The 26,321-nt window shown below is 32.1% G+C and overlaps 2 protein-coding genes across 7 annotated transcripts in view; one reads left to right on the plus strand and one right to left on the minus strand.

Annotated features, from left to right (window-relative positions):
* Nucleotides 1-25,204, plus strand: LOC143067372 (BPTF-associated chromatin complex component 1-like). 6 transcript variants are annotated; one of them, XM_076240583.1, is made up of 7 exons: nt 1-143; nt 11,492-11,586; nt 15,367-15,468; nt 16,976-17,136; nt 17,963-17,986; nt 23,769-23,858; nt 24,528-25,204. In XM_076240583.1, the coding sequence occupies exons 1-7, from the start codon at nt 126-128 to the stop codon at nt 24,548-24,550; spliced, it is 513 nt and encodes a 170-aa protein (XP_076096698.1). In that variant the 5' UTR covers nt 1-125; the 3' UTR covers nt 24,551-25,204. The 6 variants fall into 6 exon arrangements, 5 of the variants coding, with proteins under 5 accessions (XP_076096698.1, XP_076096700.1, XP_076096696.1 ...); XR_012975933.1 differs by lacking the exon at nt 1-143 and adding an exon at nt 845-985 and having other exon boundaries at nt 17,959-17,986; XM_076240581.1 differs by lacking the exon at nt 1-143 and adding an exon at nt 845-985.
* LOC143067366 (uncharacterized) overlaps nt 1-26,321 on the minus strand; it is a 189,443-nt gene that overhangs the window by 139,814 nt on the left and 23,308 nt on the right. The window lies entirely within an intron of this gene.

Raw genomic sequence — 26,321 nt, forward strand, 5'->3', positions numbered from 1 at the left:
AAACTATAACAAAAGCAACAATAAGTACAAAAAAAATAATCAAAGATTGTTTGGCAGTTTCTGGTTAAAAGTGTCAACATCCGGTGAATAATTTTAGCGGCGAAAACGACTTGTTGTTTGCAGAAATGAGTTCTGCAAGCAAGGTATTGAATATTGCATTCAAAATTATATAGCTTATAGTAAAATGTGAAAACCCACTCATTCACTGAACAACTTATATCTCCACAAGCGCAGTTATTTTATATGCATGTAATTTGTAAACTACGTTCATTGACATTATTGTGATGACGGATTACTGTTGTCTATAGATAGTGAAGAAGGAAAATTGTACTCAATTGAGGTTGTCCCAACGTGGACGGAAAAAGAATACCAGAAGAAGTTCACTATATATATACGTATGTAGGACAGAAAGTCACAGGACAAAAAGTCACAGACAAAAAGTCACGGACAAATAGTCACGGGACAAATAGTCACAATTCATTTTTTCTGAATATTTTCTTTGAATAAAAAACACTTATTTCTACAAAAATATTTTTGTATTTTTCTTGAACTATTGTATATAAACCAACATTGTAAACAAAATGTATCCAAAAAATATCAAAGATGATCAAATAATTGTTAAAAAAACAAAATGTCAACGTGGCTTTGCACTTACATGGCTTCATGGTGCCAAGAAATATACCCTTTGCATGATTAAAATTAAATAACTCTTCATTTTTCAAGTATAATGACACATTTCCTACACTTTAATATGAATATATGTATTAAAAAATAAATATTTCAAGATATTTCTCTTATATATTCAAATAATTGTCAACAAACTATTTGTGACTTTTTGTCCTATCAAATTTGTGATTTTATGTCCTGTGACTTTCTGTCTGTTTACCGTATATACGAGACGTTTCGCCCAAATGCCTACTGCTACTACCACTACCAGAAGCAGTTCTTCAATCTTCCATATGTCGTTTCGGCCACAGTCGTGAAGGTCAGGCTACCAATTCAACCAAATTCGATTCAGACATTCTTTTAATTTTGTTCTTAATATGAGGCAGGCATAACCTGTGAATGGGGGTCTGTATGTATATTTTTTTTAATTCAAACATTTTGATAAAAGAAACGGAAATACCATAACGTTCCCGATTTTGGTTCTGTTGTTAGGGATTTAGCTGTGACGTTCTTTAAGTTATGACGTCATATTCAATGTAAACAAAAGAAACGCTTTCTTCAGGTAACGTTTTTTAAACATTAACAATTATTAAAAATGAATTTGTATTGAGTTCCAATCTCATATTTTACTAGACTGATAAATATATATTTTATTCAAAGTCTCATGCAAACAAGACCGGAAAAGGAAGTAGATTTCTGCGCGAATGCGGTGAAAACCGGAACAAGAAGTAGATCTGAAAAAAAGTCAACGATTTTGAGTCCATTAGTAGAATGAAAAATTCTGGAAATTTTCCTGATTTTTTTTTTTTTTTTCTTTTTCTTAATGATTTTTCTACCATAATTGGGAACTTCATCCCCATATTATTTAATTGGTTTAAGGTACATCTGAAGGAATACACCTTATCGCTATGTCTTTAGTCTTTAGTGAGTGTCAACTTGGCAATAATAATCTCTCTGTATTATTTGACCACTCTGGTAAAAAGTAAAAACACAAAAATACTGAACTCCGAGGAAAATTCAAAAAGGAAAATCCAAAATCAAAAGGCAAAATCAAAAGTCCAAACACATCAAACGAATGGATAACAACTGTCATATTCCTGACTTGGTACAGGCATTCTCTAATGTCAGAGCTTCAGATAAGCTGTGTATTTGCGTGATCACGCAATACAAATAATAAAAAACCCAATGCAATTGCCCATTGCAGGGTTCAATAACCCAATTAATTCAAAGGAAAGCCCAATTATATGCCCAAACCATGAGTTCTCAACCCTTTAATTGGCTACTGTTTGCGTTATTTACCCTTATCTGTTTACAGTCGTCGCGTAAATCTATGTTTATAATATTTATAATTGGAAATTTCCTTTCGTTCTAAAAATAGATCCCTGCATCAAGTAGCTGAAATGGGTCCCTGTTGGAGTTTTCCGTTGCTCAATAGGTACATGTGTTTTTGAAAATATTTCGGTCTTCTCTGTGTTTATCCAATTAGCGTGTGTCATTTAGTCATATTTGTTTTGCATTGCTCGAGATTTATCATAACATACATCGAATTAAAACGAAAGTGAATGTCCGGTAAAAATATTAAACAGAAGCATGTTTTCTGATTCTTTTGAAAAGCTGAGGGAAAGTTATGATAACAAGACTCAACCAGTGTTTTAGGAAGCGTCCATCAAAAGCACGGGCGTGTGTGCGTACCTTCTAATGAGAACATTGCTAATAAACACGGGGTTTCGTCAAAAACGAAATCAGTTGGAAAAAGTGAAAGGCCAAATCAATTATGACATGATAAAGCATCAGAAACCAAAAGTTCTAATAGAAGAAGACTAAACCCAGATTTATATAAATTGAATAAACCAAAATCATTCAAGTATAATTAGAGTTTATGTAGTATTTTTTTTCATTTTACAGTTAATTAATGAATACACACACAGGCACTGGTCTCCGAATTTATTATATAAAGGTGTAAGACGAGTGCCTGTGAATACACATATCCGTTTTTGTGAGAAAATACAAAAATGGCAGAAGGTTTGGAACGGGCCACAAATTAAACCTACAATTGCTCCTCAGTGAATAAACCAAATAAAACAGCTAGCAAATAACCCTAACCTTAACCCTAAACCAAATAAAACAGCTAAACAAAGAAAGAAACATATTTAAGATGGAAAAAAATCTGGGGTTGATATTGCCTAAATATTCAATATTGTGTTGATGAAAAACCCAATACATTCAGGAGCTTGGTGGTGAAAAACCCAATTTGATATTAACATGAGGGGTGAATTGGAATTCATAATGCAATTAAAAAACTTTATCACCCAATTATATAAGAAAATGGTGGGTAAAAAACCCAATTTGTGAATTCTTATCTGGAGCTCTGAATGTAGAAAATGGTGGATTGAACCTGGTTTTATAGCTAACTAAACCTTTCACTTGTATGACAGTCGTATCAAATTCCATTACATTGTCAACGATGCATGAACAAAACAAACATACTCAAAGAGTAAAAAATGTCAAAAATAGGGGTACAGCAGTCAATATTGTGTTATCATCTTAATATCACTATAAAAACAACAAATGTAACGAAGAAGCACAAAAAGGCATACATCAAATTTAACATACTCATTTTGTTTTTCTTATACGACTTAATTTATCTATGTAAAGTCTACCCATAAAGGATAGAAGGTTTTCAGTACTGGTGTAAAATTGCGCGTTTGAAATTCGCACAGGTAGACATAAAAATAATTTTGTCATTCAAAGTATGACGGCATACATAAATGCAGTCACGTTAAGTAGATATAACAGAAAACAAATTTAACAGTAAAAGTAATAATAATTAATAAAATAATTGTGTGGTTCAAAATATGACGGGATACATAAGTACAGTTTCACGTCAAATGTATATCATAAAAAACAGACTTAACAGAAAAAGTAGTATTATTGTATAAAATAGTTTTATCATTCATAGTATGTCAAGATCCATAAGTAAAAGTAATATTAATAAATGGAATAATTTTGTTGTTCAAAGTATGATATTTTTTCATAACCACAGAGTCATTTCAAAAGAATATCTCAAAAAACTGACTTAAAAGTACAAGTAATATTAATAAAGATAAATAAAATAATACTATTACACGTTATTAAGATGATAACCAACGTCAGTATGCAAAATCTATACTTCAAGACCATCTTGTATTATTTGTGAAGTTGATACAGAATATTTATCAACAAGTTCTGGGTATCTTCCGATGAACTTTTTTAGAAAAAGGACGAGACGTTCTTTGACATACCCCTGGTTCATCAACTTTCTGCTCAGACACTGGTGACGTTTTACAAAGTCTGAATAGGAGCTGCAAGCTCTTGAATACCTAATAAGTTGGGAAATGTATATTCCATATGCAGGTGAAGTTGGTATATTACTACTTAGGTGGGGGAAATTGATAATTTCAAAATTAAAATCGTCTCGTTTGTCATAGATTCTGGTACTGAGATGACTGTGTATGTCAAATTCGAGGTATAAGTCTAAAAATGAGGCGGAGGAAGCCGTGTCTGTGGTCTCTTTAATTTCTAGTTCTGGTTGGTATATTAATGGAACCCAATCAGAAAAGTTCGGATTGTTAATGGAAAGAACATCATCAATATATCTGAAAGTGAAATTAAATAACCTGGCTTCTTTGATCTTCTTGTTTTTGACAAGTGTCTGAAGGAACTCCGATTCATATGAAAATAAGAAGAGGTCGGCAAGGAGAGGCGCACAGTTCGTTCCCATAGGAATGCCGACAATTTGTTGAAAAAGTCTACCTCCAAATTCAACAAATATGTTGTCAATAAGAAACTCCAGCATACTGATCACTTGTTCCTCTGTGTAGTATGTTTTACCCTTTTGTTCCTTATTAACAAAATATGCCTTATGGTATCCCAAAGTGATAAATTTATAGCGTATGCTACCATTTTTATGATGTAAAACTCATTAGTACGTTACACTTATGTTATGTGGCACTGCAGAGAAAAATAAATAATTAAATAAATAAAAAATAAATCAATGAATAATTAACCCTTATAAAAACCTTAACTATCTATTTTGTGAACCTTCCAGTATCTTTAATAAAGACCCCTAACAAATGTTGAATATCTTCTATGTTATGTTTGAAATTTTCATTTTCTGTTGTTGCTAATAATACTTCTGATTCAAGTGTTAGTTTTGATGTTATGAAGTAGAGTGCAGAACGGAGTTTCTCTTTAGCCTCCTCATAATTTTCAAAATACAGAAGATAATGATCAACTGTTTCTTTTTGTCCACAGCTGCATTTGTCGTTGAGTGCTGGGCATATCATTGATTTGTACGAGTTTAAATCACAATATCCTGTTCTTAAACTTGTTGATATCCGATACATTTCAGTTGATGGTTTGTCTTTTGGAAGTGTATTTTTTACATTTTGTTGAAAGGAATAATATCTTCTTCCTTTATCACTGTTGTCCCATCGGTTTTGTCCATTTTAACATTACACTGTCTTTTGCTTCATTTTGTATATATATATTGTTTTGTGAATATTGGAATGCTTTCTATTTTTTCTGCCTCCTGTGCTGCTTTTTTAACTAGTTGGTCTGCTATTTCATTACCTTGTATTTCAGCATGTCCAGGGGTCCATTCAATGGAAACAATGATTCCTTCAGATTTTAGTACCAAAATACCGATTTTAATATCATGAATAGTTTTACCGTAATTAACCGATTTCCAATTTAAAGTAAGAATTCCAATTGCTGATTGGCTGTCTGAGAAAATTTTGATGGATTCTGTGTTTTTTTCTGTTGTTTGGAATTATTAGAAAATCTATTACTAGCGGTAGAGCTACTAATTCCCCTAATAAAATAGATCCTCTATTAGAAACTGGCTGTGTTAACTCCACATGTTCTGTGCTGTATGGTATTAAAATAGCTGCCCCAGCCCCGCATGGACCTGGGTTTCCTGGGATCCATCAGTGAAAGCTTTTGTTGTATTTTTTTTTAATTGATGTAATTTTTACCAAAATAATAGTCTTTCCCTGAAAAGCTTGTTCCTCTGATCTAGACTTTGAACTTCTGAAATTTTTCTAATTAATACTCTGGTGGTGATTTTGAGGCTGCTAACCCTCGGATTTAAATTCAGACTTTTATATCATCACAATCAATCTCTGATGACCTCTTCATGTCTTCAGACTGGAATACCATTTTTCCATTGGTGAGATTATTTTTTTCAGATTCATTTATATTTTTCCAATCTTCAAAAATTGTTTAATAGGGACAGTGATTTTATATGATTTTATTTTTGCAATTTGTCTTATACATGTTATACCAGTTTCTTCTCTTTTGAGGTCCAGTGGAAGAATTCCTGCTACTACTTCTTAGGTTTCTATACTAGCTGTTGTTGGTTGGTTGAGACATAAGGCTAGTCCTTTTCTTTGAATAGCATTTAATTTATTTATATGCGTGTTGTTGATTTTCCATACACTGCTAGCATATAACATTGTAGACAGCACTATACTTGGATATACAGTCAAACCTCGTTGTGTCGAACTCGGTTGTGTCGAAAACTCGGATGAGTAGAAGTAATTTCTCGGTCCCAGTAAAATTCCCGTTTGTTCAATGCATAATTACCTCTGATGAGTCGAACTCGGTTGATTCGAATACTCGGTTAAGTCAAGTAAATTTTATAGTCCTGTCGAAGTTAAAATTAATGTAAATTGGCCCCGATGTCTTGAACTTCGAAATATGCAGACCTAATGATAAAAATTTAAGTCGGATGTATTTCTTATGTCAACTAATCATTTTCAAAAGAGATTAAAGCTGAGTAAACATACTTGTTTGTATAACAGTTAAAATGACATGTTTATGGTGACCGCTAATTAACCCCTTTATTGATCGTTCAAGCGGAATGTTAGTGTGCTGAACATTTTGCACCTGAGATAAAAACGAAACGAATTTAAATGACACAAGCCCAATAATAAATTCATGATAATTTAATGTAAAGCAGACCACCGTATCAGAGACCGTTCAGAACTTGTTTCGTGCCACGAGTGATTTCATAATTTATAGCGACTGACCTTTGTAAATATTTGTGTAGACTATCGATTTTGTGTGTGCATGATTTGTATCTGTACTTGTGTTTTTAATTATTACGAAGGACCAAAATTGGAGATTGAATACACAATTATAAAGTGTCATATAGAAAAAAAAGGCACACTGTTCATTGTATCTAGTTTACACAAATCTCATACCGTATTTCATGCATTCAAAATTTATGACTACACACTCGACCTCGGATAAGTCGAACCTTGGATGAGTCGAATACTTCGGTCCGGTCCCTTCGACTTCGACACAACGAGGTTCGACTGTATTTGTATTAAAATTTTGTAGATACCTTTGCTATATCCTTGATGTTTCTGATTATCCCTAAGGATTTTTGTGCTTTTTGCTCAACAGTGTCTTTGTGTTTATTGAAATTACATTTTTCATCTAAAGTAAGGCCTACAATTTTGGGATTGGGATTGTATTTTAGTTCCTTTCCTTGTAACATTATTTTGATGTCCTCTTTTGTCATACCATTTCTGGAAAATACACAAAATTCTGAGGTTTATTCTCCATTTTGTTGACCATTCATGGATAGAGTTAATATCTTTTTTGTAACTCCTGCACTAATTCATGTTTGTCTTTGCCTGTTTTCCAGATTGTCCCATCATCAGCAAATTTACATTTGTTAGAGGAAATTTTTGTTTTCAAAATTCCAATAGGGAACATGCTTTATATAATTGTATAAATAAATCAATTTTTCAAGATGTTTTGGCCATTGGCCTTCTTCAGTTAACGTTCTTTATTTTTCCTCTCAACTACTTGGCTGACATTACATTGGTATTTCCTTATTTCAATCATTGAAAAGATGTTATAGATCTAGATATAGATGAAATTTTATCAATAATAAAGATTTTATAAAGTAAGGGGGATATTACTGATCCTTGTGGAAGCCCAATTTGAGTTTTAAACCATTGTCCCTGATGCTTGTTTATATTACATCTTGCTTCTCTGTCTTTTAAAAAATTCTCTATCCATTTCTAGATTTTACCTTTGATTCCATATCCATGTAGTTTTGTTAAAAGTCCTTCTCTTTAAACATGGTCATAGGCTTTTTCTAGGTCAATCATTAAAGCAACAGTACTTTCATCATTATTAAATCCATTAAAGATGTTTTGAACAAATGATAATTAAGCATTGTCGGTGAAGCGGAAATGTCGAAAACTTTCTTTTTCTTTATCTAATGTAAATTTTGACTCTACATAACCTTCTAACCTTGATGTTACTATTCTCTCCATTAGTTTACCTACCGGTAGTATGCTTGTTAAGCTACAATTGGACGATATGATGACGGATTATTGTAGTTTGGTTTACCAATCTTTTGGATGAACTTGACATTTGCTTGTTTTCATGATTTTGGTAAGGAACTTTCATCCCATAATTTGTACATAATATATAATATAGTGCTATTCAGATTATCATCTCCATTAATAAATAGTAATGAAAAAAAATTATCAGGTCCTGGACAAGTTTCATTTTTGTCGAGCCTTCGACTTTAGTCGAAAAAGCGAGACTAAGCGATCCTACATTCCGTCGTCGTCGGCGTCGTCGTCGTCGGCGGCGTCCACAAATATTCACTCTGTGGTTAAAGTTTTTGAAATTTTAATAACTTTCTTAAACTATACTGAATTTCTACCAAACTTGGACAGAAGCTTGTTTATGATCATAAGAAAGTATCCAGAAGTAAATTTTGTAAAAATAAAATTCCATTTTTTCCGTATTTTACTTATAAATGGACTTAGTTTTTCTGCGAGGAAACATTACATTCACTCTGTGGTTAAATTTTTAAAATTTTAATAACTTTCATAAACTATCCTTGATTTGTACCAAACTTGGACAGAAGCTTGTTTATGATCATAAGAAAGTATCCAGAAGTAAATTTTGTAAAAATAAATTTCCACTTTTCCATATTTTACTTATAAATGGACTTAGTTTTTCTGCGAGGAAAAATTACATTCGCTCTGTGGTTAAAGTTTTTAAAATTTTAATAACTTTCATAAACTATCCTTGATTTGTACCAAACTTGGACAGAAGCTTGTTTATGATCATAAGATAGTATCAAGAAGAAAATTTTGTAAAAATAAATTTCCACTTTTCCGTATTTTACTTATAAATGGACTTAGTTTTTTTGCCAGAAACAAAACATTCACTCTGTGGTTTAAGTTTTTAAAATTTTTACAATGTTCTTAAACTATCCTGGATTTCTACCAAACTTAGACAAAAGCTTGTTTCTGATCATAAGATATTATTCAGAAGTCAATTTTGTAAAAAAAAATTCACTTTTTCCGTATTTTACTTATAAATGGACTTAGTTTTTCTTCCAGTTAACATTACATACAGTCTGCAGTTAAAGTTTATAAAACATTTATTAGATTCATAAACTATCCTGGATTTTTTTACCAAACTTGGAAGCTTCTTTCAATCAAAAGACAGTATCGAGAGGGAAATTTTTATTGATGTTTTTCCTCATTTTTTTGAGTCTGCGATTAACAGCAAAAGTAGGCGAGACACTGGGTTCCGTGGAACCCTTACGAATTTTTTAGTCTGTAAACTGCACCAGCCAGCTCATCTTGTTCTATGGCAAAGTTAATATTAATATCCTTGTCATCCTCTAAATGTTGTTCTTTATCCTCTGAGATTGAATGGTATTTGTTCATTATTTCTTTATAAAATTCTGCAATAAATGAAATGGGATTTAAGTGTTTTCCCTTGAAGAAAGTTGTTTCTAGTTCTTGACATTTTACTTCTTCTTCAAATGTCTATTTGTCTGCCATTACTGGACATTACACAGGTTCTCTTAAATTTTGACATCCTAATACAAAATATCTGACGCCTCAATGGAAAAGTGATTGTTGTATGACGTCAATAGTTGGAGTGGGACAGATTCTTGGGTCAGCCCGGATTAGCGATAAGGTGTATTTAAAGGGGGTCTCATTGGGGGGTTCCGATCCCGGATCTCGCTTACTGTTTTCTCAGATTCCCGTATCCCGCTTACACTATGTACATAAGCAATTCTCATTTTTTTGTCATTTCCAGGGTCCCCCAAGACCTCATTTCCCGTTTTCATGACACAATAATTTGACTTTGACGTGTCACGCTTATAAAAAATCGGCAATCCCACATCACTCTTAGACCCCAATGAGACCCACTTTAAAAATATGGCAGTTTTTACACACAACAAAATCTTCTATGAGTACAGACAAACTGATGCATCTAGGAAAATTTTAAGGCATGGCAGGACCTAGGTATATTAAACTTTAAAGTTGTACAAAGTCTATGTTTCAGAGAATTAATTACTTACATGTACCTGGATTTTGAGATGCATTTTTTCCAGTCTGCAGAAGATAGCAAAATAAACAAACACATAAGTTTCATTTGATCCATCTATTGTCCATTTAAATCAATACTTCACACAACATCGATTATATGAGAAAAAAGTAAAATCACAAAAATACTGAACTCAGAGGAAAATTCAAAACGGAAAGTCCCTAATCAAATGGCAAAATCAAATGATAAAACACATCAAAGGAATGGACAACTGTCATATTCCTGACTTGGTACAGGCATTTTCAAATGTTTGACAATGGTGGATTGAACCTGGTTTTATAGCGCTAAACCTCTCACTTTTATGTCAGTCGCATCAAATTCCATAATTTTGACAACGATGCTTGAACAAAACAGACATAATCGGTACCGGTAAAATAGTCAAATTATGGTTACAGCAGTCATCACTGTGTTACAATCTCAAGACAAACAAACATGTATATACAAAAAACCCAACAAGCATCTATCAAATTGAAAAACACATTCCTTGTTTCGCGTCTTGGGTGTCAGAAAATGCAAACGTCACAAAAAAGAAATTTTGTCGTTCAATGTCTATACAAAACAATTCTAATTTCACATGGAGAATGGTGGTATGCACAGTTATAAAATCAAAAGTTATGTTAGAATTAATTACAGAAACAGACAGGGGAGCTTCTCAAACGTTTTGCCAACTTAGTTTATTTTTGTACCTTCTGTAGGAATGAAAAAAAAAAGAAGAGCAAAATCCAGAAAAGTTTATAATTTTCTGAACCATAAAATGCATTTAAAATTTAATGATCTAGGTTCATCATGCCTTAAATTTTTTGCAAGTGCACAGGTTTGTCTGTACTTACAGTAAAATTTGTGGTGTAAACATGGTAAATACGGCCATTTTAGCCAAAAGGTTATGATGAACCTGAACAGAAGTTTGTTTTGTAATACGTCATTTCTGGAATCATGTCTTTCACCGGAAAAGATTGTCGATTTTTCATTCCTTTATGACGTCATTTACCAGATAGAAGTTTCCAGCACTTTCATATCATTGTAGGGTAGTATAGACATTATTTATGTTGCATAAGTGATTAATTTCCCAAATATTTTGTGCAGTATAAAATCCTGGAACTGGCCTATGGCTAATGCTTAAAGGAATTTATCTTTACAAAAAAACAATCGTGCAATTTGAGATCCATTGATGTTACATTTACCGGTACTTCAAAGGTCTGCTAAAGTAAACCTTATTGTTATAAGAACTATCTGTTACCAACAATTTAAAGTTTGCATTAGCTCGAAATCAGCTTGTCATTTTACTGTCCAAATAATTATGACGTCTCGAAAGTTGTTTTTTTTTTTAAATCTTGGTAAAATTTGTCAGACCCTTGATTACCCTATTTTTAGGATGTATGTATATTATTTTTTTTTTTAACAGGTTGGAGAAATATTTACAGCAGCAGGAGTTGCATTCAATAAACTTGGTGATTTAACAATGCAGTTACATCCTACCAGTGAACCAAGTCCTACTAGGTGAATTTTTGTTGTGATCTTGACAAGAGTGACAATATATACACAACAGCCTGGGTGGATTTTTCCTTTAACACCGGCCCAACGGGGACAGCCCACCCGTGCCCACTCCAGCTAAAATCTCTTTTTTGTGAAAATATTGATTATAAATGCATGCTTATCTGTTTTTTTAATTGATTGTACTTGCAAGTCTTTGATTAAACAAAATAAATTGCATGCCTGCCCCTATGGCACTTAACGGTGGGCAGAATGGACAAGCTAGAAATTTTGCCCACCCAGTGCCCACTCCCACTGCAGACAAAGCAAAATCCACCCGAGCTGTAGTGAATACCTAAATAAACCGGTTTTTGCTATCTTAACAAAATTGAGGGAGATTAATGGAGAACTTTCACTTTTTGTGTTCACTTGTGTTTAATATAAATAATAACTAGAGGCTCTAAAGAGCCTGTGTCGCTCACCTTGGTCTATGTGCATATTAAACAAAGGACACAAATGGATTCATGACAAAATTGTATTTTGGTGATGGTGATGTGTTTGAAGTTCTTACTTTAATGGACGATTTTGCTTCTTACAATTATATCTATAATGAACTTTGCCCATTAGTAACAGAGAACTATATTTGGTAAAAATTTAAATTACATATATTTACCAAATTAATGAAAATTGTTAAAAATTGACTATAAAGGGCAATAACTCCTTAAGGGGTCAATTGACCATTTAGGTCATATTGACTTATTTGTAGATCTTACTTTGCTGAACATTATTGCTGTTTACAGTTTATCGCTATCTATAATAGTATTCAAGATAACCAAAAACGTCAAAATTTCTTTAAAAATTACCAATTGGAGGGCAGCAACCTAACAACCAGTTGTCCAATTCATCTGAAAAATTCAGGGCAGATAGATATTGACTTGATTAACAATTTAACTTCTTGTCAGATTTGCTCTAGATGCTTTGAATTTATAGTTATAAGCCAAAAACTGCATTTTACCCCTATGTTCTATTTTTAGCCGTGGTGGCCATCTTGGTTGAATGGCCAGGTCATCGGACACATTTTTCAAACTAGATACCCCAAAGATGATTGTGGCCTAGTAGTTTCAGTGGAGATTTTGTAAAAGATTACTTAGATTTATGAAAAATGGTTAAAGATTGACTATAAAGGGCAATAACTCCTAAAGGGGTCAACTGACCATTTTGGTCATGTTGACTTATTTGTAGATCTTACTTTGCTGAACATTATTGCTGTTTACAATTTATCTCTATCTATAATAGTATTCAAGATAATAACCAAAAACAGCAAAATTTCCTCAAAATTACCAATTCAGGGGCAGCAACCCAACAACCGATTGACCGATTCATCTGAAAATTTCAGGGCAGATAGATCTTGACCTGATAAACATTTTTATCCCGTCAGATTTCCTCAAAATGCTTTGGTTTTTGAGTTATAAGCCAAAAACTGCATTTTACCCCTATGTTCTATTTTTAGCGGTGGCGGCCATCTTGGTTGGTTGACCAGGTCACGCCACACATTTTTTAAACTAGATACCCCAAAGATGATTGTGGCCAAGTTTGGATTAATTTGGCCCAGTAGTTTCAGAGGAGAAGATTTTTTGTAAAAGATTAATTTAATTTATGAAAAATGGTTAAAATTGACTATAAAGGGCAATTACTCCTAAACGAGTCAACTGACCATTTTGGTCATGTTGACTTATTTGTAGATCTTACTTTGCTGAACATTATTGCTGTTTACAGTTTATCTCTATCTATAATAATATTCAAGATAATAACCAAAAACAGCAAAATTTCCTCAAAATTACCAATTCAGGGGCAGTAACCCAACAACCGATTGACTGATTCATCTGAAAATTTCAGGGCAGATAGATCTTGACCTGATAAACATTTTTATCCCGTCAGATTTCCTCAAAATGCTTTGGTTTTTGAGTTATAAGCCAAAAACTGCATTTTACCCCTTTGTTCTATTTTTAGCTGTGGCGGCCATCTTGGTTGGTTGACCAGGTCAAGCCACACATTTTTTAAACTAGATACCCCAAAGATGATTGTGGCCAAGTTTGGATTAATTTGGCCCAGTAGTTTCAGAGGAGAAGATTTTTGTAAAAGATTACTTTAATTAACGAAAAATGGTTAAAAATTGACTATAAAGGGCAATAACTCCTAAACGGGTCAACTGACCATTTAGGTCATGTTGACTTATTTGTAGATCTTACTTTGCTGAACATTATTGCTGTTTACAGTTTATCTCTATCTATAATAATATTCAAGATAATAACCAAAAACAGCAAAATTTCCTCAAAATTACCAATTCAGGGGCAGCAACCCAACAACCGATTGACCGATTCATCTGAAAATTACAGGGCAGATAGATCTTGACCTGATAAACATTTTTACCCCATGTCAGATTTGCTCTAAATGCTTTGGTTTTTGAGTTATAAGCCAAAAACTGCATTTTACCCCTATGTTCTATTTTTAGCCGTGGCGGCCATCTTGGTTGGTTGACCGGGTCACGCCACACATTTTTTAAACTAGATACCCCAATGATGATTGTGGCCAAGTTTGGTTTGATTTGGCCCAGTAGTTTCAGAGGAGAAGATTTTTGTAAAAGTTAACGACGACGGACGACGACGGACGACGGACGACGGACGACGGACGACGACGGACGACGGACGACGGACGCCAAGTGATGAGAAAAGCTCACTTGGCCCTTCGGGCCAGGTGAGCTAAAAAATGAGGTGTGGTTGCCAATGAAACAACTCTCTACAATGACTCGAGGTATGGTTGCCAATGAAACACCTCTCTACAAGAGACCAATACACACAGATATTAAGTATATAGGTCACCATATGACCTTCCTCAATGACCAACACCATACCCCTAGTCATCTTTTAAACACCCCAAATGACAAATATTAAACAATTTAAACAAGTTAACTAACAGCCTAATTTATGTACAAAATAATTAATGAAAAACAAATATGTTGCACAGCAACAAACAACAACCACTGAACTACAGGCTCTTGGCTTTGGATTTTGGACAGGTACATACAGCATGAAGCAAAGGTGTGAGGTTGCATTAAGAAAATAATATCAGTATGTAAGTTGTAACAAAAGGGAGTAAAAAGCCCTGAAATGACAAATATAAAACAAATCAAACAAGAAAACTTAGTCAGTTCTTTTTCACAATAAAGCTAGATCTCGCTTCAAAAGCTGTTGAAATTCTTATGTAAGTTCATTGTAGTAGCGAATCAATTTCATCAAGGTGAACTTTGTTATCTTAGATTTCTTGCATTATTTAAAGGTTATTGTCATATAAATTGCTTTTTTTTTCTTTTGATGTTTTGAAAGATTGTTATAAGGATCTGGTTATTTTTAATGTATAAATATGATTGATATACAGAATCTGAAATTTCTAGCTAATAAAAAACTCAAAACAGAGGTATTCAGAGTGACCAGTACGCCATTTAATACTTCTATGAAATAACGTTACAAAACTCAAAACAGAGGTATTAAGGAGAACATCTTTTTGAAAATAATGTACCTATATAGGAAACAAGTGGGGAGAATTAAGGGATCATTAACTGTTCAATTAACAAGGTTTCTATTTTCTTGACAAAGTGTGATCAGCATATATGTGCAGAGCTTTTAGTAACATTATAAAAAATATACCTTGGTATTATACTTGCATAATTAAAAGTTATAAGAATTATCATTTTCTAATTATAATTTATGATTAACATGTATATATTTTGTTTTTATTTTTGTGTTTTAGTGGGAAATGGACTCCAAAAGAGATAGAAATGCTTCAGAATTCAGTTAAAAGATTTGGAGATGACTTGGATAAAATTAGTAATATTATCAAAACTAGAACAATGTAAGTTCTTCATACATTTTTATGACCAAAGATTCCTGTGAATAAGACCACTTGTACTTCATCTTTTTAAATTTATACCATTGCCATAGAAAATATAGGATTTTCCTTTTTGATACAATGTATAAATGTAGTGTTTTGTATTTCCTTTGTCCTTGAAACAGTCTTTTTTTCCACAGCAAACACCAATTTTGAGAAAATATCCAAATTGGGAGATAGTTATCAATCCGTGTATTATAGATTTTTAGGTGTGCGAAGTCAACATACTGCCCACAGAATTTAATAGATATAAGAAGATATGGTACGAGTGCCAATGAGACAACTCAACCTCCAATTCACAATTTGTAAAAGAAAAACCATTATAATATAAATAATATATACTACAATGTAAAGATTAAAAATTAAATCATTCCAGGCCCTTTTGTTTCCCACATATTTAATATTACCAATAATTAACAAGTTCCAGGTTGAATATGATACTGATTCCAATAGTATACTTCAACAAATTACCATAATCCTGTTACCTTTACCTTCTGTCAGACGCACAACCAAACAGTGCATTCATCATTTGCTATGAATACCGGTAATAATCACACCTGAACTTCATCACTATATAGGGAATAACTGTGCACCTTATAAGTCGTGTGTATCGTCCTGAACATGCATGAAATATTTGCCAATGGATGTCAATCAATATAATCAATGTGACTTTACCAAATGAGAATATAATTCTAATAATACTCAAGGCAACAAATAATGTGCAGGTTCTTTAATTCAGTAATGAGCCTGTGAAGATGCAAGATGGTCGACTATATATTTATAAAATCCTTAACTTTTAATACTTATGTCTTTTTGTTTCCAACTTCCCATGCAGAATAAGAGAGAGGTATGCAAAACATATTTAGCAGCACTGAATTTGTTTCACGGTTTATATATAACTTCCCTACAAATATTCAAATCTCATCTCAATACTCATCTGATAATATATATAGTCCATTTGTCAAATTCTGATATTAAAACACTTAAAAGATTAGAAAGGATGAGAAAAGTGAATGTTATGACTTTGAGATGATTTTGCTGACAAAAAGGAAGCAGTATCCTATAAGTTATAACTTTATTTCTATATCAAGAAATGTTCATATTGCAAGATGTATTTTATATTTATATCCTAATTAATTGTAACCAATATATATTCTTTAGATCCCTTAAGAGGTAAAATAAATTAAAACAAAAAATAGTTAAATATCTATACTACTGTATGAAGAGACCTATTTGAAACCATACAAAGTTGAAAATGTTTGTGATATGACGTATAAATGTAGTGTTTTGCATTTCTTTAATTTGTCTTTGAAATAGTCCTAAAATTCATGATTATTAAAAAAAACAAATCGATAAAAAGTGTTCTAATGACTAATTTAATTCCATTTGACAGTAAAACATAATGATAAAATGGGCCACAACTGTTTGGGTTATTGAAATTTTTGATATAGTTCTTGTCTTTTGTTTTCAGATCACAAATAAAAACGCAGTTAAAAAGAAAATCATTTGAAGAAGCGGGTGTGCCTATGCCAACAGATCAATCCCCGAAAAAAGTTGCAGTGCAAAAACAGACAATACCAACCCCAGGTGGTGCTGCACATACGACACATACTAAAAAACAAAAACACAATGGTAATGTTTACATCAAATATTTCAACTAAATTATAATTAGAACTACTGGTAGTTAGGTTTAAACAATTACTAGTCCTTTCCAGAATAAATCTACTTACCCTGTTATTTTTGTATCAAACATGATGTAGTCTCACTAAAATGTCTCATTTTTGGTTAAATAAGATTATCTTTAAATAAAAAAATTAAAGTTAATGTAATTTATTTTATTTCACTGCAAACTTAATCAAAGTTTTGAATTATGTTTGTGTATAAAAAAAGCCCCAAAAACATGCATTTTATGGATCCTTATTGCAATGTTATGGTATTGTGAATTTAAGTTGGTGTTCAAGTTTAATCTTGAAATTAATGCAAAAACTAATAATATTTTTCTTTTTTAATAAAAAGAAAAGAGTTTAAATATTTGTCTTCATTTTATTTGAAAACAAAAACAACAAAATTTTTCTTGTATAACTTATCTGATAAGCCATATTGCACAATGTAAAATATTTGTATTCCAACAATAAGATTTTGATACTAAGGTGTACTTAGAAAATAAATTGACTACAAGGACACATGGAACACAAATAAATGTACAGTTATCTCCTATGAAACTAGATTTAATATCCTTTTGAAATTAAATTATACCACAAATATGATTGTTTTTCATTGATAATAAACAAAAAATTAGGCAAACAATTTAACAATTTATGAATTAACATGACAAGTCTTCACGGCTTTTATAATAAATTATATCAATTTTTGTATGTATTTGTTAAAATGAAGTCAGTTGAATTAGTAGCACTTTGTTGTTGAGATTCTTTTTGATTAAGTTTGTATTATTAGACAGATATGACTACGCACGCTACAATGGGTAAAAACTATTGTTATAGAGTTTTTTGTTGTTTATGTTATTATGAATGGCATTAGTTATTTATTTTGTATTACTTTTGTTTACAACTGATAGTAACAAAGAAGTGAGTACCGGTAAGGTAAGGTAATAAAACCTCCTGAACTATTTTTGTTGAGCTTGTGAAATTTATTTTACAAAAGGAAGACATAACGATCCTAAATTCTGTCAGCGTCAACATACATGTAGGTTCCGTCTGTGTATTAAGAGTTTATGGGACAGAACCTTTATTATGACGAAATTACAGATATTTATTTTCATTTTCCCTCATTTTACTAACAAATAGACTTGATTTCTTTTCAGTTAACTTCAAATTTTGTCTGAGGTTAATGTTGTTCAGTTATCAATTGCTTTGTCAAATCTTCATTGAAATTGATGAAATTTGGACAGAAGCTTATTAATGATCAAAATATTTTCCGTATTTTACAGACAAACAGACTTAGTTATTTTTACAGTTTCAGCTAGTAACAAGTAGATACAATCTAGGGTTAAAGTTTGTCACACATCAGTTAACGTTACTTTGTCAAACCTTCATAGAGTTTTATGAAACTTAGGCAATAGCTTTTTAACCAAATGTTAAGAAATAATGTCTGAATCAAACTTTTGAAAATATATTTTTTTCATTTTTAGCATTTTTTTGTGATAGATGGACTTCTATTTTTACAGCGAACATTTTAAAGACACTCTGAGATCATTAGAATTTTACATGATAAATTTTTAAACCTTCTTTGATGGAAATGAAAATTGTATCTTCAAGACCAAAAAATTAGAATCAAAAGAAAAATTCAATTTTTTAAAATTCTGTATTTTACTGATAAATGAACCAACTTTTCAAGTCAACATCAATTGGCGATTACACATACACAATTACAACAGCAAACATATTTCATGCAAGACACAGGGTTCTGCTGAACCCTTATGATTTTTTTTCTTCTAATTCTTCTATGCTTTCAATCATTTCCAGTGTGGACATTATTGCTCACTGTAATGATAAAGAAATACAGATTCTTTAGTCCAACATTTCAATTACCATGTCACAATTTTGGCATTTCTTGCACATTTTACTAAATGAACAATGATGAACTATAAAATACTAGAGCTTCTTGAAATTTGGTTTTAATTTTAATGTGAGCATGCTTTACAATGTGGTGCATTGTTAGATTCATTGCTCATCACTTCCTGAATACCTTGATATTTTTACACATACAGTAATGGCCATGTTTAAAATTTTTCATTTCAATTTCTCTTTTGCTATAATGTACACTGCTTTCTCGGATTTGATATCAAGGTTCATGTGACTGTGTGAAGCAGTTTTATGTGTCTGATTAATTATCTTCCTATTTACCCAATTTTTGGAAAGTTTGCTATAGCTTGCTATTGCTACTTTCCTTAGGCGTCAGCCTCAAACTTCCGGTGAATGACTATCGCAATTTATTCTGCTCCTAAATAATGTAGTACTAGTGTTTGAATTCTGATTCTTGGAAGATTCTTTTGAAATTTTGAGTGTCTACTCTTTTGACTGAAAAGATAACAGCTTGAATTATTAAAAAAGAAATGAATGTTCACCGATGATTCAGATGAATTTAACTTCATTTTGAAAATGAGTATCACAAACACTATTTCGCGGATCTGCCATGCGCTGAAGAGAAAATCACAAGAAATCTATGCGAGATTGCGTTTTCATTCATGAATATTTCATGAATGAACATTTTCACTTTTTTACTATGCGTACGTACGTAAACGTGGTAAAAGCCTGAGTGTTTTGAAAGAATTGGGAATGACTGATTAAAATTCGAGAACAAGAGTCAAGTTGACATTTTGACCAATCCGTCGGATAATTGACAAGTGATAATGGTTTGTTTAAACAAAACACAGGTAATAGAATATAAAATACTCGACAATTATATTTCTTATGTCTCACGTCAAGGACGAGTAAAGGTAAATACTGGATATGATAAAAAAAATAAAATGCATTGTTTTTGTCTAAACGTCGATCGGAAGGTTTTGATGCCAAAAATCATTTGAAAATTATTTCCGTTATTTAAATACTAATTGTTTCACATTCCAATGTGGATATAACAGCATGCTCAAGTGGATCATTCTGACAGCAGAAAAACATTGAACCAACGTCAATTCTTCTTCAGTCATCTCCAATAATTTACATCATACCACCTCTGGTGTATTATCGCAACTTCGTATCATAGTATCATATAGCATCCGTATTAAAAGCAACCGAGTCAGCATCTACTTCTTAGAATATTATAGCTCAGGGTATCAAGACAAGTGCTGTGGAAATGATTAAGGGTCATGATGTGTACACTTTGGCTAAAATGGCTGCATTTTAACCTCAAATTTAGATAGATTACAACAAACCCGTGCATCTGGAAAAGATTTAAGGCATAACATGCCCTATATAAATAGAATTCAATTGTCATCCAAACACAGAGGCAATGATTACCGTAATATATCAAATGAATGGCTTAAAACAAAAATTCTCAAATGTTATGACTCATAAGACAATGCTTAATTTCACAACAGCAACTAAAATGTGTGACAGGTTATAAGCACCTCTATGAATCTAGTGTATATAAACTTTTTATTCCTGTGGTCATACTGCTGTTGTCATGCTCCCACCGTATTGAGTTTTATCCTTGTTCTTCTGTAAGTATGTAGGTCCCTAGATATAGGAAGATGTGGTGTGAGTGCCAATGAGACAACTCTCCATCCAAATAACAATTTAAAAAAAGTAAACCATTATAGGTCAATGTACGGCCTTCAACACGGAGCCTTGGCTCACACCGAACAACAAGCTATAAAGGGCCCCAAAATTACTATTGTAAAACCATTCAAACGGGAAAACCAACAGTCTAATCTATATAAAATAAAAAAACGAAAAACAAGAAACACATATAAATTACATAAACAAACGACAACTATTGTACATCAGATTCCTGACTTAGGATAGGTGTAAACATTTGCAGCGGGATTAAACGTTTTAATGGCTGTATTAAAAGCAACCGAGTCAGCATCTACTCCTTAGAATATTATAGCTCAGGATATCATGACAAGTGCTGTAGAAATGATTAAGGTTCATGATGTGTACACTTTGGCTAAAATGGCTGCATTTTAACATCAAAATTAGATAGATTACAACAAACCCATGCATCTGGAAAAGATTTAAGGCATAACATGCCCTACATAAATAGAATTCAATTGTCATCCAAATACAGAGGCAATGATTACCGTAATATATCAAATGAATGGTTAAAAACAAAAATTCTCAAATTTTATGACTCATAAGACAATGCTTAATTTCACAACAGCAACTAAAATGTGTGACAGGTTATAAGCACCTCTATGTTTTCCCTTACTTGTACATGTGTACCTCCGTACATCCCAAATTCTCTTACTTTAGTTTGCCTGAACCAAATTGTAGGAAACTTATACGCAATGCTTATAACCACAATTCACAAGTCAAGTTTGAATTTTAGTTGCGTCACTTTTACATTTTACATTCTAGCGTTTTATGCTACTTTACAAATAGAAAAGTTGCTGGAAATTTAAGTTTCTGTTCTCTAACTTTAGTTTGTCTTAACCAAATGTTATGAAATTTATACACAATGCTCATTACCTTAAACACTGATCAAGTTTGAATTTTGGTGGCGATAGTTATACCGTTTTAGAGTTATGCCCCTTTACATATGTAAAAATTGCTGAATATTTTCGTTTCAGTTATCTAACTATAGTTTGCTCAACCAAATATTATGAAACTTATACACTATACTTTAACCATAAAACCAAGATCAAGTTTGAATTTTGGTGGAGTCATTTTTACTGCTCTAGGGTTGTGCCTCATTACAAATTGAACTAGATGCTCCACAGGGCATAGCTTTATACAACCTCAGAGGTCGAAACTCTGAACAGTTGGGGCAAGTATGGACACAACATTCAAGCTTGATACAGCTCTGAATTTGGATTGCGATAAAAATTTTAACATAATATATAAGTTTCTCACATAAAACAAATGTCAAGATCTTACAACTCCATTGCGCAATACTGTGTAATTAGAACGTATACACAATGCTTATTACCCCATAACTCAGATCAAATACAAATTTTGTAAGCGTCACATTTACAGTTCTTGAGTTGTGACCCTTTATAATGATAATGCTAGCGGGGGCATCATTTGTGTCCCATGGACATGTCCCTATTTTTGATAAAAGCCTTTAATATAAATTCACTTTCATTACAGTTGTATCGATTTAAGTTACTGTAACTCTTATTTATAAAAAAGGATGTGGTATTTTTTACAAAGAACCAATGCTATTCAAAAAAGGAAAATGTATTACAGTGACTTGACTGTAAGTGTTGCTATCCACCAATTGCAACTTCTTCAAAATTCTGACAAAATTGCAATTTGTTTTATAAAATCACCAATTGCAACTTCTTCAAAATTCTGACAAAATTGCAATTTGTTTTATAAAATCAAATTGTTCAACTGGTCAGAAATTTGAACTATCTGCTATAGAAAACCACAGTCAAGTAGTGAAAGTGCAAGATGATAAAATAAAACATACTTACAATCCTATAAGACTTTAACTCCACTTTAATGATGTTGTGACAAAATTAGTTTATCAGTTTGTATAGGTATATTATAGTCATTTCAATGCTGAAGGAACTGTTATTATTTTGAATTGCTATAAAAATGTCCAAACTAAGCTTTCATATAGTTTTACTTTCTAAAAGTATTCTATATTCATAAGAATCAGATATCATTTTAAATAAAATGTAATAACTATGGGCCACCATACGGTCGTCAATAATGAGAAATATTTGTACCATATACGTTTAGAAAGCTATGAAAGGCCTCGATATGAAACATGTGGAACTATTCAAACAAGAAATCTTAAGTGTTAATCAGTAACAAAACATTTTACTAAAAACAAATATGAAGGACCTAAACCAATAGAAAAATACTAATTCACAGACCCTTGAAGTTGACATGGCATGGGTACTTAAAGAAATTAACCGAGCTTTCTGTATATTTCATTTTTTTAGATCTACAGTTTTAGGTTGCAATAGAAAATATCAAAACTTTTTAGGATAAACATGTAAAAAAGTGATTTTTGATAATTGCTGATGAGACAATGGTTTAGACAAAGCTGTGATGAAATACATATTTGAAATATTACATGTCTATAACTTTTTTGGAATAATACACAGCTACTGTTGCAAACTTTCCAGAGGTGCTATCTAGCACTTTGATTATATTACAGACATCCATTACATGCCAGGCATATTGGTCCATATGAAATAGAGCCCAAAATAAATTACTTAGCCAAAATGTTCTAACATGCTTTATTTGTTTATTAAATTTCTTTGAAAAAACACCTATTGTAGTGTAAACAAGCATCCTATCAGTTTACTGAATCAGACTTTGAACTTCTAAATATGGTACTTGAGTTTTTTCTGTCTAGGACACCGATTACAGGCATTTTGCTCCATAAGAGTCAAATTATGAGTTTCATTTATATTCATTTGTTCTGTATAGATAAAGTGCATAGAAGATTACTCGGAGGCATTTTGCCACATATGAGTCAAAGCAAAAGACTTACTCTTAGACTATATATTATCAGAACACTAAGAACCATGTGTTTAATCTTGTTGTTACTTCTGTTTCAGTGTGTGGTGATACTTTTAGCTCCTAAAATTATATTGATAAAATTGTAATGTATTATATTTGCAGATGTTACTTTAAGTGCATTAAATGCCCCAGAGAGTGACATAGATATTGAGGGGGATTCATCATCTTCAAAAAAGTTAGAATTTGATTCAGGTAATAAATATATATCAATGAAAGATGATAATGTTAATGTCATGTAATATTTTATAGATATAGATAATAATAATATATCTATATCTATAAAATATTACACTGATTATTCTATCCTCATATCTTGACTTACATCTGCATATCAACAATAATGATTGTTTGAGAACAAAATTTGAACAAAATAGATGATTCAACTTTCCAATTCTATGTAGCAACATTCCAGCACTGCTTGCATATGGAGTATATATCTGTCAGGTGGAATGTAATTCAAGGGCTTACGTTTCCTATAATGATTTCTTTCATAGAGGGATGCTGCAGAAGCAATTAAACCATATGCATGAGTTCCAAATTTTGAAATTTATACCACAATTCCATCCTCCTTTTCCCTGAATGTGACCTACCAATAAAATAAAAAAAGAAGATGGGGTTTGATTGCCAATGAGACAACTCTTCACAAGCTCATTGATACAGAAATTAACAAATATAGTTCAATGTTTGATCTTCATCAATGAGCAAAGCCCATAGTCGGCTATAAAAGGTCCTGAAATAACAAACGTAAAAAGATTCAAACAAGAAAACTAAACAATAAGCCTTATCACCAGCCTTGTTCTTACTTACATAGCTTTTTTTCTCTAGCATTTTTACAATCAGCTATTTGATTTATTATTTTAGATGTGGATTCAAGTATGTTGTGACAGAAAGCTGGAATTTAATTGGCTGTTTTCTAATACATAGAAGTACACAGAACTGGGCCATTGTGTTTGGTGTAGTTAAGTGCAATTAAAGTTGGATAAACAGATAATGTCATCTTGCATGTTGATATTTACATTGAAGATGAAGCATTTGGACTGAACTATCTGAAATCATATGTCTGCTTTGATATATTTATTTATTCGTTCAACAGTTGCCATCCAGAAAAGTTTTAGCAATGCGATAGTTACTTTTAGGACTTTCCAAACTTATTACAAAAATGACAAACTTTTAATTGCTGTCAGATTTGTTAGCCTCATCTTCATTGATTCTTATGTTGTTCATCTTTTCATTCATTTGTCAGGCTTGTTTCCAGATAATCGTTATTTACACAAATTAATTCTAAAATTACATGTAAACTTTTTTTTTTATCCTGATTTTTTAACTTCTGGTTGATACTAAAAGTACTGATTGACAAACTACTAAGAGAATTTTTGTCAATTTTTACTTGTATAAATGTTGTTTTTAATATTTTTTTAGAGGATACCTTTGTTAGTTTGTTAGAGAATTTGTCATCATGTGTGAAATTAAAAAAGTAAATAAAACATTTGTATATATACATGTATATAGTATCATGAATAAAGGCAATTTTAAACTTATACAGTCTTGATACTGAAACTTGCATTTGACTGTTGGAAAGAAATTTATGTAGTTGTTTATTTCAAGTTTTGGAATGGAACTAGAAATTTTAGTAAACTGTACTTGTTATATCAGGAATTGCTGAAACATGATTTTATGACAAATCAGGTTGTCAGTACATGGTTTTGACACCTCAATGTTTGGAAATCTTTATATATGTTAAAAAGAGCGCAAACCAACACACTTTTGTATTTCATTTCTTCGGCACATAATTCATACATTCCAGGTTTTCTTTATTTGTTTGTATATAAAAAGATCATCCTGCATAACTGACTCGAATTATTCACTTCACATGTTTTTAAACAGCTTTTATCTTCTATTTCCCATGGGATACTTTAGCAAAATGAAACAAAACTAGCTTCAGACTCATTCACTTAGTCAACTTTTGTTTTCGGTAAGGAAAGTAACTTATAATATGAACAGGCTAAAATACAGAATAGTGTTAAAAGCAATTTCGCCTGATTGTGCCTGATATTCTTATGATGAAGACATAATTTTTCAATCAGTTTAATTGAAGTCTGGAGCTGGCATGTCAGTTAACTGCAAGTAGTCTGATGTTATTTATGTATTATTGTCATTTTGTTTATTTTCTTTGGTAACATCTTCTGACATCAGACTCGGACTTCTCTTGAACTGAATTTTAATGTGGGTATTGTTATGCGTTTACTTTTCTGCATTGGCTAGAGGTATAGGGGGAGGGTTACTTACTTATCCTCCTCGCTCCGGTCTGAGCATAAGGTCAACACAAGTCCTCGCCACTCTGGTCGGTTCTTTGCCATTGTTTCTGCCTCTTCTCATGTCATCTTTAGGTCTTTTAATTCATTAAAAGGGGAGGGTTGAGATCTCACAAACATGTTTAACCCCGCCGCATTTTTGCGCCTGTCCCAAGTCAGGAGCCTCTGGCCTTTGCTAGTCTTGTATTATTTTAACTTTTAGTTTCTTGTCTACAATTTGGAGTTTAGTATGGTGTTCATTATCACTGAACTAGTATATATTTGTTTAGGGGCCAGCTGAAGGACGCCTCCGGGTGCGAGAATTTCTCGTTGCATTGAAGACCTGTTGGTGACCTTCTGCTGT

The sequence above is a fragment of the Mytilus galloprovincialis genome, chromosome 3 (assembly GCF_965363235.1).
Source record: "Mytilus galloprovincialis chromosome 3, xbMytGall1.hap1.1, whole genome shotgun sequence".
NCBI lineage: Eukaryota > Metazoa > Mollusca > Bivalvia > Mytilida > Mytilidae > Mytilus > Mytilus galloprovincialis.